The sequence below is a fragment of the Vanessa atalanta genome, chromosome 22 (assembly GCF_905147765.1).
Source record: "Vanessa atalanta chromosome 22, ilVanAtal1.2, whole genome shotgun sequence".
Taxonomy (NCBI): Eukaryota; Metazoa; Arthropoda; class Insecta; order Lepidoptera; family Nymphalidae; genus Vanessa; species Vanessa atalanta.
This window is the reverse complement of record NC_061892.1, coordinates 1,498,145-1,522,175: the sequence shown is the minus strand read 5'-3', so window position 1 is coordinate 1,522,175 and position 24,031 is coordinate 1,498,145. Positions and strand designations below refer to the sequence as shown.

The 24,031-nt window shown below is 32.4% G+C and overlaps 2 protein-coding genes across 2 annotated transcripts; both read right to left on the bottom strand.

Annotated features, from left to right (window-relative positions):
- Positions 1-1,274: 1,274 nt before the first annotated feature.
- LOC125072627 (elastase-1-like) lies at positions 1,275-9,263 on the bottom strand. The gene is made up of 8 exons (XM_047683267.1): positions 9,154-9,263; positions 8,047-8,315; positions 6,030-6,209; positions 5,520-5,751; positions 4,539-4,648; positions 3,902-4,069; positions 3,369-3,525; positions 1,275-2,417 (listed from the first exon to the last, which is right to left on the bottom strand). The coding sequence occupies exons 2-8, from the start codon at positions 8,296-8,298 to the stop codon at positions 2,194-2,196; spliced, it is 1,323 nt and encodes a 440-aa protein (XP_047539223.1). The 5' UTR covers positions 8,299-8,315; positions 9,154-9,263; the 3' UTR covers positions 1,275-2,193.
- Positions 9,264-10,085: 822 nt separating this feature from the next.
- Positions 10,086-11,360, bottom strand: LOC125072761 (ovalbumin-related protein X-like). The gene has a single exon (XM_047683444.1). It carries the CDS (start codon positions 11,326-11,328, stop codon positions 10,153-10,155), a length of 1,176 nt encoding a protein of 391 aa, XP_047539400.1. The 5' UTR covers positions 11,329-11,360; the 3' UTR covers positions 10,086-10,152.
- Positions 11,361-24,031: the final 12,671 nt, after the last annotated feature.

Sequence of the window (24,031 nt, the reverse complement as noted above, 5' to 3'; positions counted from 1 at the left end):
ACAAACAAGGCACTCAAAACTATAAACTAATATAATATAGACATTCTATAAAAATCGAATTATGAGTTTTCGTGTGAATCCGTAACGAATTTTATAACAAAGTTACTTCTTACAATATTGTTAGGATCTTTAATACCTGTGAATGTATACTAACTTTGTGGTATTGTATTGTATGAATTAATAATAAAAGTCTTACTCATCAGAAGTAAGAATACCTTTAAAACAATAGTAATTAATTAAAAAAAAAAAAACTACATTTCGATGACTCACAAATAGTATGTCCGAAGCACCCAAACTTCTCATCAAAAGGTAAACCTCGGTGATAGGCGAACACGTGTTCTGTTCTTTCTTATAGTATTATTCTATAAGGTATACTATTAGATGAGAATAATAAATGCTTTCAATTATATACTTATGCACAGAAATGTCTAATTAATATCAACATATTATTGATTACTTCAAACATAACATAGAACGTAATATTAGCAAGGGAAGGACCGCTGATGCGCTTTCTGGACCATGTCGAAGACGGCCAGCACAATAATATTGGTTGGTAATAATCACACATAAGCCGGTAGCCAAGGTATCTGGATGTGTCGCTGCGTGAGAAACACTAAGACACGTTGTTATGCCAATACATAATTGGCAGAGTTATTTTTGAATTTATTCTCTATTGCACATAATCAGCCCGTAAATGTCCCACTGCTGGGATAAAGGCCTCCTCTCCCTTTGAGGAGAAGGTTTGGAGCATATTCCACCACGCTCCAATGCGGGTTGGCGGAATACACATGTGGCTGAATTTCGTTGAAATTAGACACATGCAGGTTTCCTCACGATGTTTTCCTTCACCGCCGAGCACGAGATGAATTATAAACACAAATTAAGCACATGAAATTTCAGTGGTGCCTGCCTGGGTTTGAACCCGAAATCATCGGTTAGGATGCACGCGTTCTAACCACTGGGCCATCTCGGCTCTATTGCACATCAAAACTCAAATTAAAATGTACATAAGGATTGACGAAACTTGCGTGATTTGAGCAGGGGATTAATCATAACAAATCACATAACTCCTATTCTATATATACATATAAAGTGGCACATTATTAAAAACTATCTATAGTGTATATAGGAGAGCTATGAGCAAATGCTTAATATTTCTTCCATTGAAATAGGGTACATAAATGTAATAAACATGACACAATTAAGCACTTACGGCTTTAACTTCAAATTTTGTAAGAGGGGTAATTGATTAAATAATACCTGTCTTCTTTCTTTGAATAGCTAAACCATGATGACAGAAAGAGAGAAAGTGTTTAACAAAACAATACTAATTTTTATAAGTAAGATCCTTCATCATTTAGTGGTACCCATTGAGTAGATAATCTGTTAATGCACAAAAAAATCTTTATATACATAAAAAATATTAAAATTAAGTCCTTAAAAATATAAAAATATGAATTAAACAATAGTTACTGTTTAAATCTTGATCGCATGGAATGGTAGCAAGCATTTCCCCTTTTTATCGCTATTATTCTATTTATGAAATAGAAATAAAGCAGAATAAGCAAGATAAATTTTATCTACATATATATATATTTATTAAAATATTTTTTTATACACTGAAATAAGAACCAACTTAAACACTCTAGTATGCTTCATTACAAACTTGACAATGTCTATCAATAAAATAACTATCCTGAACCAATACAAAAAAAATCAAAATCATATTATATGACGAACATAAAAACGTCTACGAGATAATACAGACGAATTGAGCTCATCATATCTTTAAAGCGGTTAACAAATGTTACAATATTATACCTTACGTCGACTAGTTTTACAATATTTCGTTTAAAATTGGACAGCCAATCAGAAAAGTCAATATGGCGGCTTAAATTGTGATTAATTAACGACAAGTCTATTGTAAGATAATATATTGATTTAAAAAAAAAGTTGAATAATTATTTGGTCGGGTATTGTGCAAGTAAAATTCTACCACTAAATAGCTACACGTAGTGACTAGTACGCTTAAGACTCGTACGTAGACTGTAAGACTAGTACGAATAAGCTGGTGCAATAATTACAGGTACAAATAATTTCTTGGTCACTGAGTTTGGTGGAGTATCGAAGATGTAGGTACGGTTAACATTTCTCAACGCGCCAATGAATACGCCATCTCCAGATAACCACTTGTCAATTTTTTTTCATGTTCTTGTTTATCCAATGAATGTATTTTCCCACGTCAGTAAACACTACATAGTATTCTGGATCACATATCGCCGCGTCGGTCCTTGACACGGTGAGTGAGACGATGCCTCGAACGAACCAGGCTCCGTTCGTTTTATTTGTATCCTTTGGTACATCTGGTACAAATACTTGGAAAGCGCTCCCACTATCACCATTACACGCAGATGTTCCTGTAATATAAATATATAATTAAATTATATATTAACACTTTTCACGTCAATAGGCAAATCCAGCACCGAATGTTAACAGAGGACAGTTATTCCTTGCACGTTAAAATTGTGAAATGTTCTTTCTTCCTCAGTGTTATGTCCTTATATATTTATATATATATATATATATATATATATATATATATATATATATATATATATATATATATATATATATATATATATATATATATATATATGCCAGGGATACAGATAAGCTGCTTCCCTGCAATATATATATATATATTGCAGGGAAGCAGCTTATCTGTATCCCTGGCATTGCTAATATAAAATAATATCTACCTTCTCATAAATGTACTGCATTTTTTTGTATAATGGTATTAAAAATAGCATAGGCCAATAATCTTTTTTAAAATTGTATAATATATTTTAGTTTCAACTTAATTTAAACTTTATTTTACATGTTGACACCATACACTGTGAATGTTATGTACACTTGTAATCGATGTACATATCAGAAGTTGATTTTCTTTTTTTTGATGTTGTGTAAACCATCAATTAATATGTATATTGTTAGTGTACTTATTAAATAAAAATAAAAATAAAATAAAAAATAAAAAAAAAAGTTCTCTTTGTTTTTTTTAATAAAGATGACAATATAAAAATTGCTGCAATTAGGAGTTACTTAAGAAAATTATAAAGTTACTGACATGTTTGTCAGTAACTTTAAAATACTGCGCACAGCATTCAGCGGTGTGTTAAGGATCATACAGATTTTGTACAGGATACAAATAACATAGGTGAGCCAATCTGCTTATCAGTCAAAATTGAATAATTGGAACTCCAACAATATTACATTCGGATTAACATAAAGAAGGTTACGATATTTCGGACAAGTCACAACAAAGTGTCTATAAAACAATTTAAACAAAGAAGAAAACTTAGACTTACCGTTTCTATAACCAGCGCAGAATTTATTTTCGTTGAGGACAGTTGCGTAGAAGAGAGGATTGCTCTTTATGCAGGTGTTCTCTGATACAATCGGCATTGAAGCTTGATTTAACTGATGTGATAACGAATCTTTAATATCGAATCCCCATCCCACGATCTATAAAATTCGAAATACAGTATTAACATTCACACGTTTTAGTATTAGTTTGATAAACGGATATGAAGTATCTAATACAAATAAACTCAAATCTAGGTGATTTTGTGGTTTTTTAGTGAAAAATTTGTGATGTGACAGATTTTTCTCTTTTACCTACCAACCAACGTACTTTTAAGTATAACATTAATGGGTAGACGTGTGAAGGGCCACCTGATGATAAGTACAAAACTAAAAAATAGATACTAAATTTAAGAAAAATTGCTGTACGAAAATATATATAAACTGAAAATGAAGATTATTTACAGATAAGAATAAGATTACAAACAGACAGGAGGGGAAAACCTTATATACATGTTAAAAGCTTAATAATATTTACCGTTCCTAAAACTTCATTTGTAGGTAATTTCTCCTGAGCTTTATCGTACCATAAGCAGGCTGGTTGGACGTAATCATTAAAAACAGCTTCTGTTTTCAATTTGATCAAAGCAATGTCGTGATCTAGATGTCTGTGTTCAAACTGGTCGTGAAGGATTATTTGATGGACCTTATTATGAGAAATCAAGAAAAAAATCGTTAAATTTTATTGTAGTTTCAACGGCATGTGTTCATACTGTTGCGTCAAGGCTCCTTTTCTATTGAGGATAAAGTTTGGGGCTCTAGTGCTAGTTTGGACATGATGTTTTCCTTCATTGCTTAGCGCAAGATAAGTTATAGATACGAATCAAGCACAAGCACTGTACACCGGAGTCAGTGGTACAAGCTCAGGTTTGAATCCACAGCTTTAGGTATTAAGATGTATGTGTTATAGACAGTGGGCCATCTGGGCTCCTTATTAGCAATTGTCAAAAATAAATTATGTTTTAATCAATATAACAATTAAATCAATTAATTGTATATTTCTATCAAACTAATCTAGGTAGAATTAATTTATCGAAATTACTGAGGAATTTCATACAAAGAGATTGTGTTATTATGTTAGACAAAATACTATAAAAATGTCCTTATAAACCTACTTCTCTTTCTTGAGTTCCAATATCGCCACCTATTAAATTGTATTTTCCAAGGACGACGCTCAATACTTCTGGTAATAGCTTTACGCCTCTCGAAGAAGTACAATGTGCAGCTGTAACGATTTCAAACGAACGTTAGTATTTTATTAAATCTTAAAGTGAAACTTTTAGAGAAACAGATTGTTTGCACAACATTTATTATGTAGAGTCAAGTATTCAAACTGTAACAGTTTGTTTACATTTTGAGATTTTTTAAATATTTCTAGACCGAATGTTTAAAAAGTTAAGCGGTGAAATTCTTTGTGAAATTAAACACAAAAACAAAAGTATCAGTCTATTTTTGTCCAAAATGGTTAATATACATGTAAAGTAATATTCAAATAAGAAAATTTTGATAATATTAACACCAATTTAAACAGAATGTTGAATGAATATTAAATATAATAATACACCGCACCGATGAAGTTTTAAGATAATTTAATTGATTAAAAAAATCGTCTATTTTTCTCTCTATCTATTATTAAAGCCTATCGTTCCACCCGGAATTTATTTTTCTTCTTCAATGCAAGACATTAAAATGTTTCTCCATTTCTTAACATTCATGTCATTATATTTTTTCCTCGTTATGTAACGTTATTATAGTATACATATTAAGGTAGTCTTGCTCTCCCACAGTATTCGTCTTTACGTGTGTATGTATTACACAATTTCAATCCGGTCAGAATGTCTGTGGACCTGGCATCGTCAATGACGTGTCGTGATTGAAAAATATGCAAACCGCACTGACGCAACACTATCGACCCGGGAAGTCCATTGACTAGTGGATGGAGCGATCCGGGTAGTACCACAACTATTTTGATCTAGATATACAATAAATATCTATAAAAATTTGCCCGACCTGATTTGTCTGTATGTCACTCTTCTCTTCAAATCGACATTACATATAGATATGACACATCATTTAAGACCTAATTATAACAGTACCTGTTAATACAAAGTTCTCAGAGATGAGGGTTCCACCGCAAATGTATTTAATAGACGAGCGCTCTAGTTTGTACAAAGCCACATGCCATGGCCAATCTCCAGGTTTCGTTGGTGCAGCACTCACTATCAGTTCAGTGTGGCCTACTTTACGTCGTCCACAGCTCGTCGCTGGTTCTCTACTTGCACTTTCAGCGTGATCTTGGTATCCTGATATATACTGATCTAAAAATCCCTAATAATATTTAAATAAAAACATAGTAAATTGAAATAAAAAATACATAATGTATGAGATTGTAAATTATTTATTTACCAAAAAAATCGCCTTTAGTGTCTGGCTTTTACATTTTTTTGTCGGAGACACCATACACACCCCTTAGATATTTTTTTTTATTTACTGACAGATTTGCATCTCATTAAGTTATGAAACAAATCCTTATGTGCAAAATTAAATAAATATAACTTTTAGTGGACCTTAATTATATAACACTACCGAGTACCGAGTACACTTACCCCGAGTGGTATTTTGCAGTATTCCTTTGAATTAATTTTGACACTTGTAAAGTACGGAACTGTTCCAGGAGTTAGACCTTTGACAATGAAACTAATACCGTTATGTTCCTTAAAAAAAACTATATCGAATGTATTGCTTTCAAATTTACTTGTGCTTATTCTTGCAAAATTTCGATCTTTCTGTAAAAAAAGTTAATAGGCTGGATTATTATTTTTAGGTATTTGCGTCAGTTTCAAATTTTGAATGGAGAGAGATGTTGACGGTAAACTTTACTCCAGAAATACTTGTGATGCAATCTATTCTAATAAATTATTGTTTTTATGCAATGCCTTACTGAAAAAAATTAAAACTATAAAATTAATATATATTAATTTATACCCAACGACAATGCATTTTGGATACTGTATTCATATCAATCTAGTTGTGTTTAACAGTTTCACGTAGTTTAAATAAGGAATGTTGGAGTGTCGAGCGTGAATTTCTTGTTCTTGTATGTCATATTAAGTCTTAGAAATAATTATAATGAAACACGTGACTGTTATCGGATATCAGGGAAAACGGACATTTAGCTTAGTTACAATTAAGAACAAGTTTACGTTTAAATAGGTGCATCCCTAGTTGCAGGACTCATGCGAAGCATCAAAGTGTATTACGGTCGAAAAAAAATCGGCTCATTTCGATTTTATTCTAATGGTCCGATAGAACGGCAATCCCACACAATTTTACGGACAGGAGTTAACTACCTACTAATTTTATCTAATTACTGCGCGCTTTTGAGAATTTGAGTACCCAAAAGTTTTAATTGTCACGACAAAATTATCTTGGTGTTAAGGCTTTGTGCAAGCCTGTCTGGGTGAGCACTACTGGGTAAGTTCACTGAGCACATATTCTACCGCCAAACTTATAATGATTTTCGTGGTATTCGTGATTGAAAGATGAGTGAGCCAGTGTTATTATGGGCATAATGGATATGCTGCACATTGGCATTCTAAGGAATGGTCTATGTTTCCTACAGCACCAATATCTGTGGGGATGGTGATCATACTAGACTAAAATAAAAAACATAATTGATATTTTTGACGCTTTTAAATGATCCTTTGTAGGTGATATGTGTTCTAAATGCAAAAACAATCAACAATTTTTTTATATGTGATCAACAACAATCAAACATTTCAGTTAATACGATACTTAATTTAAGTCGGTTACGTGAACTTTTGAATCGTTATATTATAAATATGCCTTCACAGTCTCACGTCAAGTTATTAACAATTCCGGTTTTCGACTATCGAGAAAAATCTGACAAAACTCAGTCAGTAGTTATTTGGTTGTAACTACTTGATCTGCGTTTATACCGATAAGTATTAATATTAAAGCATGAAGCGTTAGCATGACATTGGACAAATAATAACCTTTATTTCTAACAATATTTCATCTAATTTTTTAAATATATGGTGTCCGTTTGAAGACAAATCGGCACTGACACTATAAGAAACTTTTTCATATATCGTTGTAAGCAACAAGCATATAATATAAGATGTTATTTTCCTAACTTGCTCATCGTCAAATAAGGAGCACATATTTTTTATAATATAGGTACAGATGGACCAACCGATGGTTACTTATCACCACCGCCACATTAACAATGTCGTGGTAAGAAATATTTATCATTTCTTACATCGCCAGTTCGTCACCAACTTTGGGTACCTTAGTACAAAAAGTTGGTAACTATCAGTCACGAGGAACATAATATTAAGATATTATGTTCCTTGTGACTGTAGTTACACTGGCTCACTCACCGTCAAACCGGAATACAACAATACTGAGTACTGCTGTTAAGCAGTAGAAAATATATAGAAGGTGGTACCTACCCAGTTGGTCATGAACTAAGCCCTACCACCAAATAAATACACAGCAATACAAATAATTATAGTTTACATTTTTCTTTGTTGAAATAAAAACATGGCTTAGACATTTTTCAATAAATAGCAAAATTACGATATAAGATAAAATATTCACCAATGTAACGCTCGCATCTGCATCAAATTTCAATAATATTCTCGAACTTTGTGGAAATTTCTTTTCTATAAATACAGTGTAAGAATTTTCCTCTTCTGGAGCCACCCCTGGTTCAAATGAAACTGATATATCAGAACCATTGCAGGGACGAACGAGAAGAATCGGATTACCGATGAAGGTCCATCCTGAATCGTTATCAGCATTTACATTTAGTAAAAGTGTTATAAAAACATAAATCAGCTCCTGTTTCATATTTAAGATTCTAGAACCTGGAAAAATCATTTAAATAATATAAAAATATTGTTCATAATTTATTTATTCATTTTAATTATATATTATTTTTTTAAACTAATTTTCACTTTTGGATTAAACAAAATTACACGAGGTGCAACAGACGGCCTTATCGCTAAAGCAGCGATCTCTTCCAGACGACTTTAGGCCGAGTACCGATCGTAAAATAAATGTGGAAAGGGGTCTACCCTTTTTTATTTTGGTGTATAATAATACACAATATATATACATTATATTAGCAGCCTGTAAATTTCCCACTGCTGGGCTAAGGCCTTCCCTCCCTTGAGGAGAAGGTTTGGAGCATATTCCACCACGCTGCTCCAATGCGATTTGGTGGAATACACATGTGGCAGAATTTACTTGAAATTAGACACATGCAGGTTTCGTCACGATGTTTTCCTTTACCGCCGAGCACGGGATGAATTATAAACACAAATTAAGCACATGAAAATACAGTGGTGCCTGCCTGGGTTTGAACCCGAAATCCATACATCCCGAAGGCCATCTCGGCTCTACACACAAGTTGTGTATACACACACAATACACACGTAACTTTAAATATATTAAAGCGACAAATAAAAGCATTTAATCATATTTTTTAAAAACGGATAGTGATTGAGCGCCTATTAAAGCTAAAGGTAATTAATTCCAAAGTTGAGAAGGACGTAGAAGGAGATTGAATTATTATTATAACTAACTATTTACTCTATTAAATATGGATGTAAATATTTTTTTTAAATCTAACTAGTAATAAGATTATATTTTTATTTCCTCAATTTAATCTTTTTTACAAATTAAATATAAAAAATATCTTACCTTTATAATATATAGTTATTAATTTAATTCTAGTCAATCACAAAGCACGATAATTCAAATGATTTTCCTTATGAGTTTACACCAAAACAAAGTCACTGACACTTGATAACCTGTTTCCCTCGTATACTATGTATAATAACCTTGATTTCGTCTCAGCTTGTGTTGTCACATTCAAAAAAAGAACCCAACAAGCGTCAGCAATCAAATAAAATAGCGTCTTATACTCGTAATCAGTTATTTCTTCAAAATCTATTTGAGATTTATATTACATCAACGTTCTAATACCTAATATTTAAAAAAAAATGTCTACATTTTATCGCAGCATTAAAATATAACCATGTACTAGTGTTGCCAATTTAATAAAACAATTTACACGGAATATAATATTTTTTAATGTAATAATATTAAATGATTCCTTAATTATTAAAATTATTGAAATTTAATTGGAAAATAATATGTTTATTTCATATATTTATTTATAATTAGTTTTTGTACAAATTTTGCTAATTTGACATATTCCGAAGTAGACAGATTACATAAATATATTAAATATTACAACTGATGTTATTTACATCTATTATTGGTATCTCTGCACGTATGGACCGCTTATCAGTTTTGAATGTTTCTCGGAAATCACTTTACTATTCTATATAACCAACATTTAATTTATTGAGACATGGAGATTTCCTCACATTCTAACCCCAGCTGCTCTAACCATTGGATTATCTCGGCAATTTAAAATGATTATACAAACATTTTTTTTTCGAATCGATACGACTTGGGAACCTTCGAAAAGAGAGCCTACTCATCTTTTAAAGGTCAGTAACTAATTTACAAGATTTCCCGTGTAGCAGATATATATCCATGAACGATAGTACAGTAGTCTCTTTCTACACATAGGATATGATAAAAATTAAAAAAAGACACCACGATTGACTCAGGTAAGTGTTTATTTGCAAATTACATTTAGCTAACACGAAATTAAAAAATCTATTAAGGTCACAATGTATCGTCCAAACCTGTTTTAGAATAAAATCCACCAAATAATATAGTTTGGGTTGATTTCTCTACTATGAAGAATATAAAAGGTTGTTCAGTTTCTAACTCAGGAATATAATTATAATCAAGACCTATTGTTGTTGCACTTGCTATAACTCCTGACTCTGTACAAGATATAACGGCTCTTTGTTCAACGGATGAAATGTATATTCCTTCCTTTGTTATGCCCCTAAAATTATCTGATTCAGGTTCAAACGAATCGAAAATTCCAAAATAATTAAGCGGTTCATTCAAAAGTACGCTGCTTTTTATTCTGAAACTCGGCAAGGACAAATCTATATCCCTTAAACCGAATTTATTCACATCACTTTGAAGTTTATCGAATACGTCTTTAAGTGATACGTGATTGAACTTACGATAAACTTCCTTGATATCTGTATCACGATTCGGTATGATCAGTAGTAAACAGAATTTGTCATCATCACCAAACGCTAATTCTGTAATATTAGCGTTCATGGAGTCCATGTTTGAATAGGGCAACTTTAACCTTTGATGCATCACGTTTTCTCTATAAGATATGTTTTTTTTGTAATGAATCTTTTCTTTTGTGTGAGATGCATTAAAAGGCGATTTCCATTTGCCGTTAAAATATATTACATTATTTATGATCATTGTTGCATCTTTAAAATCATTCTGTTTAAAAACTCTTTTTGTGTTTGGGTGTATTAATTGTATATATGTGTTTGCTATTCGAGCTGTATTTGGATATCCAAAGTCTAATACTTTGATCGTTGCTCCGAAATACGTCACCATCGTTTCTCGGAACAATGATAAGATACTCAAATCTTCATTAATAAAAATGAAACTACCAAAATCGAGATCCACGCCATCAGATTTTTCGCCGAAATTTTTTTTTTTTAAGATTGAATAATTAGTCAGAAATTCAGTGTTGTTTTTCGGTAAAAGCAGTGCTCTTGATATTTCCTTACTTGAATTGCCGGAAGTCCCCAAAGCAGCTGCTGCCATCAAACTCCATACAGTAAAAGGTGCAATGATAACGTGGTCGGAATTAACATAATATACTAATCCTATACTAATATTTCTGGCTCTTGAATTGAAATCAGCTAAACCGTGACATGAATCGATAAAAAAAAACAATAAAATAAATGGAATCATTCCGGCCTATATCTTATCGACTTAAGCAACTGTCAAACTTGACAGCTCAAAACTTAATGAATCAGTTGCCAAACTGGTTTAATATTTATGTATAGCTATATGATTTTCCTTAATACTTTACATTTTACGAATAACATAATTCAACCTAAACATATTAAATTATTTTATCTTTTTTGTTAGATTTAAAGGAAGTACTTATTGAGCTTTGTGTTAAAAATTAAAAAAAGCTAAGTAAGCCGTTTAATGCACCAATTTAACAATATATCATAGCAGCACCTATTTTTCTAACGAAGCAGTTAACATTAAAATAGCTAAAAATAAATTACCTCGAATGAAAATAAATATGAACATGACCAGGCTGACTAGTAGGTTCTACCGAATGGATCTCTACATAATATGAAATAAAGTCGCTTCCCATATATTCTGTCTGCACGCATATATTTTTTAAAATACACAACGGATTTTAATAATATTTTAATCAATAAACAGAGTGATTAAAAAAAAATTAGAATTTCCACTTTGCAAAAGTACAAGATATTTTATTTTTATGGTTATTTTATGTTAAAGTTGTACGTCGACCCTTATTGTTTTGTGAACCCGGTGTGTGTACCTAGTAATACATAAAATAATTGTCATACAATGCTTAGGACTTAAAGCCTAGTTCAGCTCACTTACAATTCCCATATCACCCGATTATAAGCAAAATTGAGAATTGTTGCATAATAAAAAAATAAATAATAATATATAATCATACAGATGGAATTGCTATGAAATTGTTTAATATACACCATATTGGAAAGTCGATATCCGTGAAATATACACAGTTTACGTTATATAATTAAGATTTTTGGAAACATATAGAACATCAAACAGTTTTTAATTAAGATAATAATTTCCGGGCACGTGTTTTTCTTAAATAAGTGAATTTTGAGACGTTAAATTAGTTTGACATATTTTACCGTCCATAAATAGGTGTTATACTGAGTGAATAGTGCCCCCACCCATTTTTGTTATAAGAAGCTGAACGTCCGCTGGTATGGAGAGGAAATCCAAACCCTGACATTAACGAATGGGTTTGGATTTCAGCAATGCTGACGTCATGTTTTTTAAAAACAAGTCGGGAGAAGCTACTCTGACATACATAATTGTGACAAAAACAAGTCGCTTAAAATAGACAACTCACACTTTTCACAAAGGTTATTTTGTTAAAAATTTAAATTTTGATTGTTTGAATTCAGACATTTTCTCAATACCATATTATATTTGGGATATTTATTTTATAAATCAGTACAAAATACATAAAAGCGCCATCTAGTGAGATATCATGAAACATCTTCATGCTATATCTAAGTTAGTTAAGTTATCTTAGAGTTTAAAGTAAATACGTCTGGATCTAGATGTCGCTTGTATTTTAGAAGATAAACGAATTATATAATATATATGTATATATAACTTATACCCTTATAGTATCTAAAAATAACGTAATTTTCCAACAGTGATTTTTTTTAAATTGGACTATATTTCCGGAGTTTATTCTCTACAACCACAAACTAATATTACCTCTTTATAATATTTGTTAAGATGTTCACTCACACTACAATAAACTCTTCCGTAGATCTGGTTGACACTTATTACCTCTATGTGGTGGTTTCAATTAAACGCAATGTTCCAAAAATGCAACTATTATAATGTTATTGTCGAGACTATCTTGTGCTCGGCGGTAAAGGAAAACAACGTGAGGAAACCTGCATGTGTCTAATTTCAACGAAACGAAAAACGAAACAACGAAATCACCAACCCGCATTGGAGTAGCATGGTAGAATATGCTCCAAACGTCTTCTCGTCAAAGGGAGAGGTGTTCTTAGCCCAGCAGAGGCTTACTTACCGAAACATCCGTGCCCGGTAAGTACCTGCGTCATCCTGAACGTGAGCGTGCCACGTTTCCTCTTGACCCGGCGACTCAAGTGGGGACGAACCGCCTCCACTGTCGCCAGGCCCAGCGTGGGTGACCCCGAATCCTCTTCTCATCAGACGATCAGGGCTTGCTGGGCTATGGCCATGCGCTATGGAGACACCGTACGATACCCTCTTATACTTTTCACCGCTATGACCCTCACCGTACAGCGCCATCGACCTCACTACTCCGGCATATAGTCGCCGGCATAGTCCCCCTCCATGTTATGTGGGAGAAACGTTTTCCCGTTTTAACAATTTTTCCAGCGAGATAAAAACGGCCGCTGGACTCTGTAGTAATTATTAGTTTATACTGTAAACAGTAACTAAACAAGACTTAGAAACTGTCAGTGACATTTATAAACATACAAACAGATGCATTAATTGAATTGGATACTAAAACTTTGTACGGAAAATATTAGTTGTTTGGAATGCTCGAAATAATACAATAGAACATTACGTTTGAAAAACAAATCCTCTGGTCTAACCATTCTAGAAATTTAAACTCTCAGAGATTTTACAGTTCACTGCGCCATTAAGTACAAACGAATAAACTAGAACCTCATACATACATAGTACATAAAAATTAAATAAATTTCAATATTATCACATAAAATAAGCTACAAAAAAGATATGGATCTATCCACTAAATAAGAATGAAAACGTCGGTTATCGTAGTGGATGTTCAGTTACCGGCGTTATAATTAAATAAGCTTTAGAAATATAATCTAATTTGTATTTTTCTGCTGTCTCTACATTTGGTCGTTTACGCACACTAAGACATTTTGCAAACACGAACCTCATGAGCATTATATAATGCATAAGTGGTCACTACCACCCATAGACAATGGCGTTGTAAGAAATATTAATCATTCCTTACATCACCAATGCGCTACCAACCTTAGGAACTAAGATGTTACGTTCCTTGTGCTTGTGTAGTTACACTGGCTCACTTACCCTTCAAACCGGAACACAACAATACCTAGTACTTCTGTTTGGCGGTAGAATATCTAATGAGTGAGTGGTACCTACCCAAACGGGCTCGCACAAAGCCCTACCACCAAGTTAAAGTTACCGTCGCGTGAAATCATGACTGAATAGGTTTATAATTATACACTAGTTTTTCTTCATTAGTCAAAATTCGACCGAAATAATAATTATCTTCTATCTTTCGTTTGTCAACTGCCATCCTCCTTATCATATTACTCAAGTCAAGTATAACTCGACTAAAAAAAAAAGTCTACTTTTTCCATATATGCGTAAAGTGATTCTATTCATACATTTTCCGTGTGTATCAAGAAATATATGGTTAGTACAAAAATAATAAGCGTTACGGTGCGGTTGTTTTGCGTCCAACAATTTTCAAGTGTTCGTTAGCCTTTGCAATAGTCGAGAGTACTTGGCGTGACTCAAATCTGCTCTTGTTGGATACACAGACCTCACATTTATTCCAACAACGGTGTAACAAGTTGGAACAAACACTTCGTTAAACTTATTACACTGTTTGATATTTAGGGACTGATTAAAGGGCATGGCTTAGGTACGATACGTTCAGTAAACATTTTTAAATTGCATGATATGCATAGAAACTGTACTTTTTACAAACAAACACTTTTTTTTAAAAATAACAAATAGGCATATGAGCCCCCTGATATTAAGTGGACACCATTGTATACATTAGCGAGTATCAAATATCCCTTAAATAGCCAATCTGCCACTAACTTTGGCAACTAACATGCTATGGTGCACAAAAGATTGTGCGTTTAGTCACACACTAACTTACTCTCCAAACTGGAACACAACGATACCAAGTATTGCTGCGTGACGGTAAAATACATGCACAAAATTTACCATCATGACTAATCACATTTGTGCTTGATTGATATTTTTATACCCCACAGTGGATTATAAATCACTACGAGTGGGTAGTATGTAAACAACGATTTTAACGAAAAAAAAAAAACGAATTCAAATTAAACACAATTCCAAAACAAATTAATATGCACTTAAAAGTAAAAAAAAAAATAATAATTGCGTATTCTTCTACAACTTAATAATGAACTTACTTTTTCTACTAATCAATATGTAGGTACGATCTATGAGTTTAGTAAGTAAAATGAAATGAAAAATATATTAATACTAAAAGTCGATATACCATAATTAGATAGTATTATAGTAGTAGTATTAGATATCATATAGGGTTTTTAATGTATAAAATGATTCAAGAGCAACGTTAATGTAATATTATTCGGGTATTCATCCGCTTATGTAGCAACCGTCATCATAACTCCACTCTTAACCTGAGAAATTTCATTAGCAGCCTGTAAATATCCCACTGCTGGGCTAAAAGGCTCCTCTCCCTTTGAGGAGAAGGATTGGAGCATATTCCACCAGGCTGCTCCAATGCGGGTTAGTGGAATACACATGTGGCAGAATTTCGTTGAAATTAGACACATGCAGGTTTCCTCACGATGTTTGCCTTCACTGCCGAGCACGAGATGAATTATAAACACAAATTAAGTACATGAAAATTTAGTGGTGCTTGCCTGAGTTTGAACCGGCAATCATCGGTTAAGATGCACGCGTTCTAACCACTGGGCCATCTCGACCTGAGAAATGTCCAACAATAATATATATATATATATATAAAATACATGCCTAATAAAGAAGAGAAACACTGATAATTTTAGAGATTTCTAATGTGATGTCGTAAATAAACTTTCTTTTTGGGCTTACATTGTAAACGCTGGCTGAACACGGCGTAGATAGCTAAAAATATATATATAGTATAATATATATATAGTATATAAAAATATATATATAGTAGATAGTAGATAGATAAAAATAATGTACTACAGTATTGGACACCTTAAAAGGTCTACAAAAAAAACCGCGATAGTATATGTCTATCTCTTAGAGAAAACCCACAATAACAAATTTTTATCCTTCACTTTTTACGAGAATAATGTCTTATTTACGAAGCAATTTTAATCAGTGCAGCATTAATCCTTTTCCAATTACGTTATTATATATTATAGTTATATTATATATTTATATATTTTATTATATTATAGTTATTAACCTTAAATACATTGTGCATTTGATTTATATCAATATGGCTCTTTACAGCATTTGATTTAAATTAATAATTAAGAAGATATTACAGATTTAAAACGGAAGGACATAGCAGTTTGTATTGTCTAATTACTAAAAAACTGTGAACGTTGTGAGAGATTCTGTAGTATATTTAGTATCAGCATTGTACCCGTGCGAAGCCAGGGTGGTTCGCTAGTACAATATATAAGGAAGAAAGGAAGGAAGTCATATACCATTTAAATATCGAACACGTTCCAATTCCAGTGTAATGAAATGCATAAGGATAATTTAAATAAATAATCATATTCGTGAAATAAATTTACATTATCAATTTAGGTTAACTGATAACATTGTTCTGTGTATATGACAGACGAAGTTTTATTACACTCGATGAATTAATGATTGTTTGTGATCATTAATTCTTGAGATTAACGTGTAATACAAGAGGACATAAGCTTTGTCTAAATAATGGTCATGTCTTGCAGCTATTTAATTATAATTTAAACTCGTGTTACGTCAAAGCGTTAGCCTCGTCTTTTGTATACCATAACTGTGTCCTGTTAATAAATGTAAACGTACTAAGCGAATTAAAAAGTAATATTATCATTAAATTATTTTTATTATAATATTAATTTTGAAAACGAAAATATTTCGGATGTCAGATATGACGTTTATAAAATGAAATAAAAGCGTCGAATTATTACCATGTACATAATAACATCAAGAATATAGAAATGTACACACAATAACTAGAATTACACTATGACGGCAAATTTTGGCTAACGTGCCCCACATTTGTGCCCCAGATGACGTTCAAAGTGCATTCAAATAATTCAATCAGCTACTGGTGTATATTGTTCAGGAGTATAGTCTATGATAGTCTCCACAACAACAATCAGCTATACTATAAGTATTGTATTGTTTAAGTGTTAAAGTAATTTTCATCATTCAAGTTTGAAAAAAGTTTCTTAAATTTTTATTATTCCATGGATGTATCTGCACTCCCAATGAACGGAACTATTTACTTATGATGACCTACTGTATAATCAATTTATACACATAGAAAATGTTTTCTTGTGTTATATTCTTAGATAATTTTCTGTAGAGGTGCGCGTAAACATTAACAAAGGGTCTCATCGGGTTTCCATGTGAAATCAGAACTGTCATCTTTTTTGATATTGGTTACTTCTTATTATTGACTTCCAGGAAGGAGACATAACATACATATATAATTGTATTTAACTAAATGACTGTATTTTTAGATGTTGAAAAAAAGTAACTATTTGAGTTTCTTGCCGCTTCTTCTCGGTAGAATATATATTCCGAACCGGTGGTAGCTTTACTTAAAATAGTTTGTTAAATGACGATTCAAAAGTGCTTGTAAAAGCCTACTTGAATAAAGTATATTTTGATTTTGATTATGGGCTTAAAGCCCTTAATTCAATATTATTTTCTACTGACAGATTTTACGTACGCTTCCACACTCCCCATCTACAATACCCGAATACAAAGAGAGATTCAAATTATTGACATATGAAAAAAACAAAAACCGATGGTACAAATTCTCTATCGATCAAAAATACAAACTATCCCAATTTATGACTCAGATATTACTTTTAAGAGACTAAAACATATTTTATCTAGCAACGTACAACAGCTTTTGTTTGATTACAATGCAATGCGACTATACGGGATACACTTGAATCTATTTGAGTTGTCTGTCGACTAATGATTAGTGCCTGTTGCTCTTCTATAGGTTATTCTTCGTAGAGTATTCTAAAATTCCCTAATACCCATCAACCTTCTTCAACAAACAAATAAATACTGGCACTCGGATATTTCGACTCGAAATCCGACATTTTCCGACTATTACAACCCTACTTCATCGACATTCGCACGAAGCGTTTTGCTTTCTCATGCGTACAGACAAATTGTGGTGTGTTTGTGTCCTTCCGGTGCTTATGTTTTCTGAACATTACAATTTGGATATATTTAATGCAAGAGTAAATAATATCTAGATAAGGGTATTCTTAGACTGCATCAGGTATGTTTGTGTCGCAAAGCGAAAGCGTAAAAGTCAATAAAAATCTACATCGACATCAGTTAGTATTCTTCTTGTAACGTAATATTCTCTAGATGTAATATATTCACACCATAGTAACGTCTCACCGTCGATAAAATACAATAATCTAGCAACTATAACGATTAAATAACTAAGATATATGAGCATTGTTAACGATATGTACATTTCTGTTGAAATATTGGACTTACATGAACAAATAAACATGCAACTATCGAATACATATCTCAAGGGATTTGAAAATACACGGCCAGAGAAAATAGACAAGCGAAACCAGGTAATGTAACAAGGACACCACTACCACGATATTCTATGGAATTATAAATAAATAATATTAAATAATTAAACCTAATATAGGTTAAATTATAAATGCAAAATTTATATAAAACATTTGAATTTAACGATTACTAATAGTAGTCAAGTCGGAGGATCGATCTCGTCCTCTTGGGAATATGTCGTTCCCACTTGTAACACAAGCTCAAAAGGAGGGGGAAATAGGAATATTTGTAAACCCTTAATAGATTTTGGGCATTGCAACTATAAATTTTTTTTAATTAATGTAAATTTGAAAGTTATAGAATTATTTGTCCAAAAATTTTCTGTATTATATCCGCAGTTGACAACTTGACAGTACTTACACTCCCTTGCCTAGGAAAGCATGTTAAGCCGTTGACTCAGTGCCTCTCTCTAATCGGTCGTGTATAACTGACGTCTTATTTCATTTTTATAATTCATCTCGCTCTCGTCGGTGTAGGAAAAATCGTGAAAAAAATTGCATATGATGGAGGATGAATGCCACACGTATTCACCAACCCGCATTAGATCTGCTGGCTCACTTAAACCCAAACTTGAACACAATAGTACCAAGTATTGCTGCATGTCGGTAAAATATATCATTAGTGGGTGGTACTTACCCAGACGGGATTACACAAAATACGTAACCTGTCACCACGTAAACATCATCAAGCCTTGAATATGTCTCCGGTAGCATTTGTCTGTATTACATAATATGTGAGTGAGAAGAATCGGGCAAGTCATTGTACAACCTGTAATGTTACATCAATGACAAAGAAAAAACGCATTACAATGTAAAGAGAAATGACTCGATTGAAAGTCAATCCTCAAAATCGAATCTCATATTGTCAAAGGCGAATGCGAAGTCAGTAAGGCAGTTAGTAACGTAATGCTCAAAGTCGAATCTCAGATTGTCACATTCCAGGGGAACGCTGCCAGTAAGGGACTGCCCTAACATTGTTTATAAGACGAGTTTGTAACTCGATCGATCGAGAAACCAATGGTAATGACTATTTTGATTGGTTTATTCGCATGCTCTTTGAGTCAGGATGCTGGCTACGGGTTGTGTAGGTGGCCAGAAATTACCCGAATTACTGCATAGTATTGACTGTGAATGGACTCAAAATGCAGATGACAGTTCCGTTTGCAGTCCCTCGTTTCGTATTTGTTGAAGTTCTTGTCGTAATTGTTTTCAAATAGTGCAAATTCATCGTTAATATATTTTGTAAAATTTTTTTTTTTTTTTATTGTTTTAGTGAGTTAAGTTTATGGAAGGTTTAATTTCCATAAACCCAGAAATTTAGGAAAGTTATGTTAAATTTTGTATTGCTATTTTATTCCTATTGTTCCCAAAGGAGTTAAAATTTTATATACTATTGGACGGGTAATATGTGCAGTGGTAGCCACTTACCATCAAGTGGCTACCACCGCATATGTAAATTAACACTGTAAGAAATTTGAAACATTGCTTACATCACCAAAACTATGTGTGGGAACGAATGCTGTCTGGTAAAATATATGATGTAAATAGTAAATGATAGGCAGACTTACAAAAGTCCCCACAAAGTAAAGTGTTTAATTGACGACTTAGAGTCATATATCACGCGACTATTAATTTTTTTTATAATTTCATTAAATAAAACATTTTTTTATGTACGCCTAAAGGAATAGAGTTTCTATAATGTTAAATCAAATATCTGTCCACATTTTGTCCATTGTTATGATTGTTTGGAAGAAACGCTCCAGCAGTAACGAGTACTAGTTCGAGTCCCACCAAGGACACTCCACAGTCGCAAAGGCTAACGAACCCTTGAATATTCAATGTAAAACAAGTCTAACTGAACACTTTCAACTCTTTTACACTTTTTTGTAACGTCTGTGTTCGATAAATGAATATACATTTATAAATAAATTTGTTGATGTAAGGAAAATTGTGGGAAATGAAAAAGGTCTCCTGAGTCGAGTGTAACTACGTTAATGTCTGCACGCAAACTTACTTTTAAGTGAACTCTCACAAGACGATGGCACGGCAATTCGACGTGACTAGAGAGAGTTCGGGTGCAAAACTAACCGATTCTTTTGTTTATTTTTTTTTCATTTTTCTACAGACACGTTCCTCATAAGTCTTGAGATACATTGAGTTTTTCTTAACAGATTATTTTGGAAATGTGTATAGTTGTATAATTTGCAACACGTAAATCCGTAGGTCCTCTTGTTAACTCTGTCATATCGCATTGATTATTCGCTATCATTCGCAATTTCTCCCGTGTATCCCATTGGATACATGTATCCCTACCAGTATTCGCGCAAATACTGGTAGTGATACATCGGGGAAAAAAATTGTCTGATCTTTTTTCGACTTGTCTTGGACTTAAAACGTCGAAAGCCAGAGTAAATTTATTTGAATGGTTTTGAGAGATCTTGTCTTAGCCAAGTGGGATAGGCCGCCTATCAAATTCACTCTACACATTCCCGACGCAGTAATTCCAGATCATGACAGTCTCACCTGTGAAAGGATACTGCACATATTACCCCCCAAACTCAAGTCTTATACCATTCTTCATTAATGGCCAACGCTACTATTGTAACAATTATTACTATATAATGACATTTAATAAGAATTTTAACATAAAAATTGACACATAGACTAACCTTCATTTCCTGAACTATCGACCGATTTAAGCTGGAAGCATTTAAGCTGGCAATATAACTCGGATAAGCCGTGTACACAAGGATTGAACTGTGGAACGCAGTCAATACTTCAAGAGCTTTGTGTTCCTAGCACAATATGGATTACAAAGCAATTTCTATGTGTATAACTATACAAATATATAATTATTGGCTACAAAGTTTGCGTATATCTTAACATAGATCTTAGGAATATATGAATTTACGGACCGATCTTAAATATGCATCTTAATTAATTATTAAGATATGTCAAACTCTTTGTTTCATAACTTATTTTAAAACTTTATTCGAAAATTAGTAATTATTATATATAACATAGATATTCTGATTGGGATCTGAAATGGGATTGGTTATTAATTGTCTAGAAGTCAACATCCGAGATGAGAGAGTCGAGATGGCCCAGTGGTTAGAACGCGTGCATCTTAACTGATGATTTTGGGTTCAAACCCAGGCAGGCACCACTGAATTTTCATTTGGTCGGCGGCGAAAGAAAACATCGTGAGGGAACCTGCATGTGTCTAATTTCAACGAAATTCTGCTACATGTGTATTCCACCGACCCGCATTGGACCAGCGTGGTGGAATATGCTCCAAACCTTCTCCTTAAAGGGAGAGGGGGCCTTAGCCCAACAGTGGGAAATTTACAGGCTGCTAATGTAATGAATGGGATTGGTTATTATTGGCCACAAGTCAATCTATGTCATTATAATAACCAAAATATAAAATATTACCCAAAATTTCAATCAATTAAAACTTTGGTATGACTAATTACAATTTACCTGAAATGTGATTTTTTCTAAACAATTTTTTTTCATGTCCATCTGTAAAAAAATAATCGGTCTATTCCAAACTCTTTTTATAGTAAATATGATTTTTATTTTAAATATCTTTTTTCAAGCTGTTGAACCGTGATATTACATAATTATATGTAATGTAAATCAACATTCGGTTAAAATTTTCCATTAGATATTTCAGTCACCTTAGTGACAAGTAAAAAAACATAAAATATATTCTATATATAGTCTATATAGTCTATATAGTCTATATATTTTTATAAGTCTATATAAATATATAGTCTAGAAATACCGTTCATATTTAAAAATAAAAGTCAATAGCATAATTGTTGTAATGAAAGAATTAATCAACGTTCATCCGTAGATGTACATCCATTGATGTCCATAGAACACACAAATCATATTGGCATTATCCCAAAAAACTCGAGTCTAACTTTGGAGGGATGAAGTCTTGAAGATTTAAATTTTAAAAATCGATTATAAGTTCGATTGGTATTGACCGAGGAATTGTTGGCCGATTTGTTGGTTCCAACCTTTCCAACAAGAGTTAAATTTTAATATTTTCAAGGTCTTATAAGTATTTGACAATCTTATTGCTTAATAGATTTACCATCAAGATATTTACTCGAAATGGTTTTCAGATGAAACGATAGTCTAGCTAACCAAAGTGATCTAGTTTCATAAATAACCAAATACCTACTTTCCGATAACTAGGTCGTAACCTAGAACTATTCAGAACTAATACGGTCATTATCGCACGTATTCAAGTAATATGTAATATAGAAAAGACAAAGTAGAGGGCATAAAAAAGTATAAAACTGCATTACCTGTTCAGCTCCAATTTGAATATTTTACGTTAGCTTGAAGGAATCTTGCGAGAAAAGAAGGCATATTAGTATGGAGATGACTTTTGTAACTTTTACCATTTTTTAGAATGCGTGTGTTAGATTTTTTTATCAATTATTAATTACAATAAAACCAATTTCCTTAATCAAAATATACTTTATTCAAGTAGACAAGCGATTTAGAATCGACATTTAACAAACTATTTAAAGGAAAAGTTACCACCGGTTCGGAATGTAGATTCTACCGAGAAGAACCGGCAAGAAACTCAGTAGTTACTCCTTTTCAATATCCAAAAATACAATCATGTTAGTGAAATAAAATTATACTAACTTTATGTATATAATACTAACATTCTATATTGATAATTGCAAAAACACAATTCATATATTCGTCAATAATTTAACAGGCAATAACAATTATACTATATCACAAAATTATATCGTACCTTAAATATTAGCACCTTGCTGGTCCAGGATCAAAGTGATAAGTAAAAAGTCTTAGTCGAACTAAGTGTTCTGAACCGAGCTTCCATCACTTATATAAGCCTCACTATGAATCACGTGACTCACAATATTGTACAGAAAAGTCAAAGTAACCTCTTATTTAATATCAATGTTATCAATACAATTCAAAAATAACTTAAATTAAAATATTATTATTACAGAATTGATTAAAACATACAATACGTCTAATTATTTATTTATTTCTCACTTAATCTGACACGTGTATATTATCTTGAGTGAAATATATACATTTATATATGTTACTGTAAAAGCTCGAACTACGGTAAATCTCAAGATTTTCCAGTAAAACCTAAGATTAGCCGATTATGAATGGTAAATGTCCATAAACTTTGGGATTCGAACTTTTACCATCATTCACTTGGTAAATCTTAGGATTTACATGTTAGGTTAGGTTTTGTTGGAATGGTATATGGTATATATATATATATA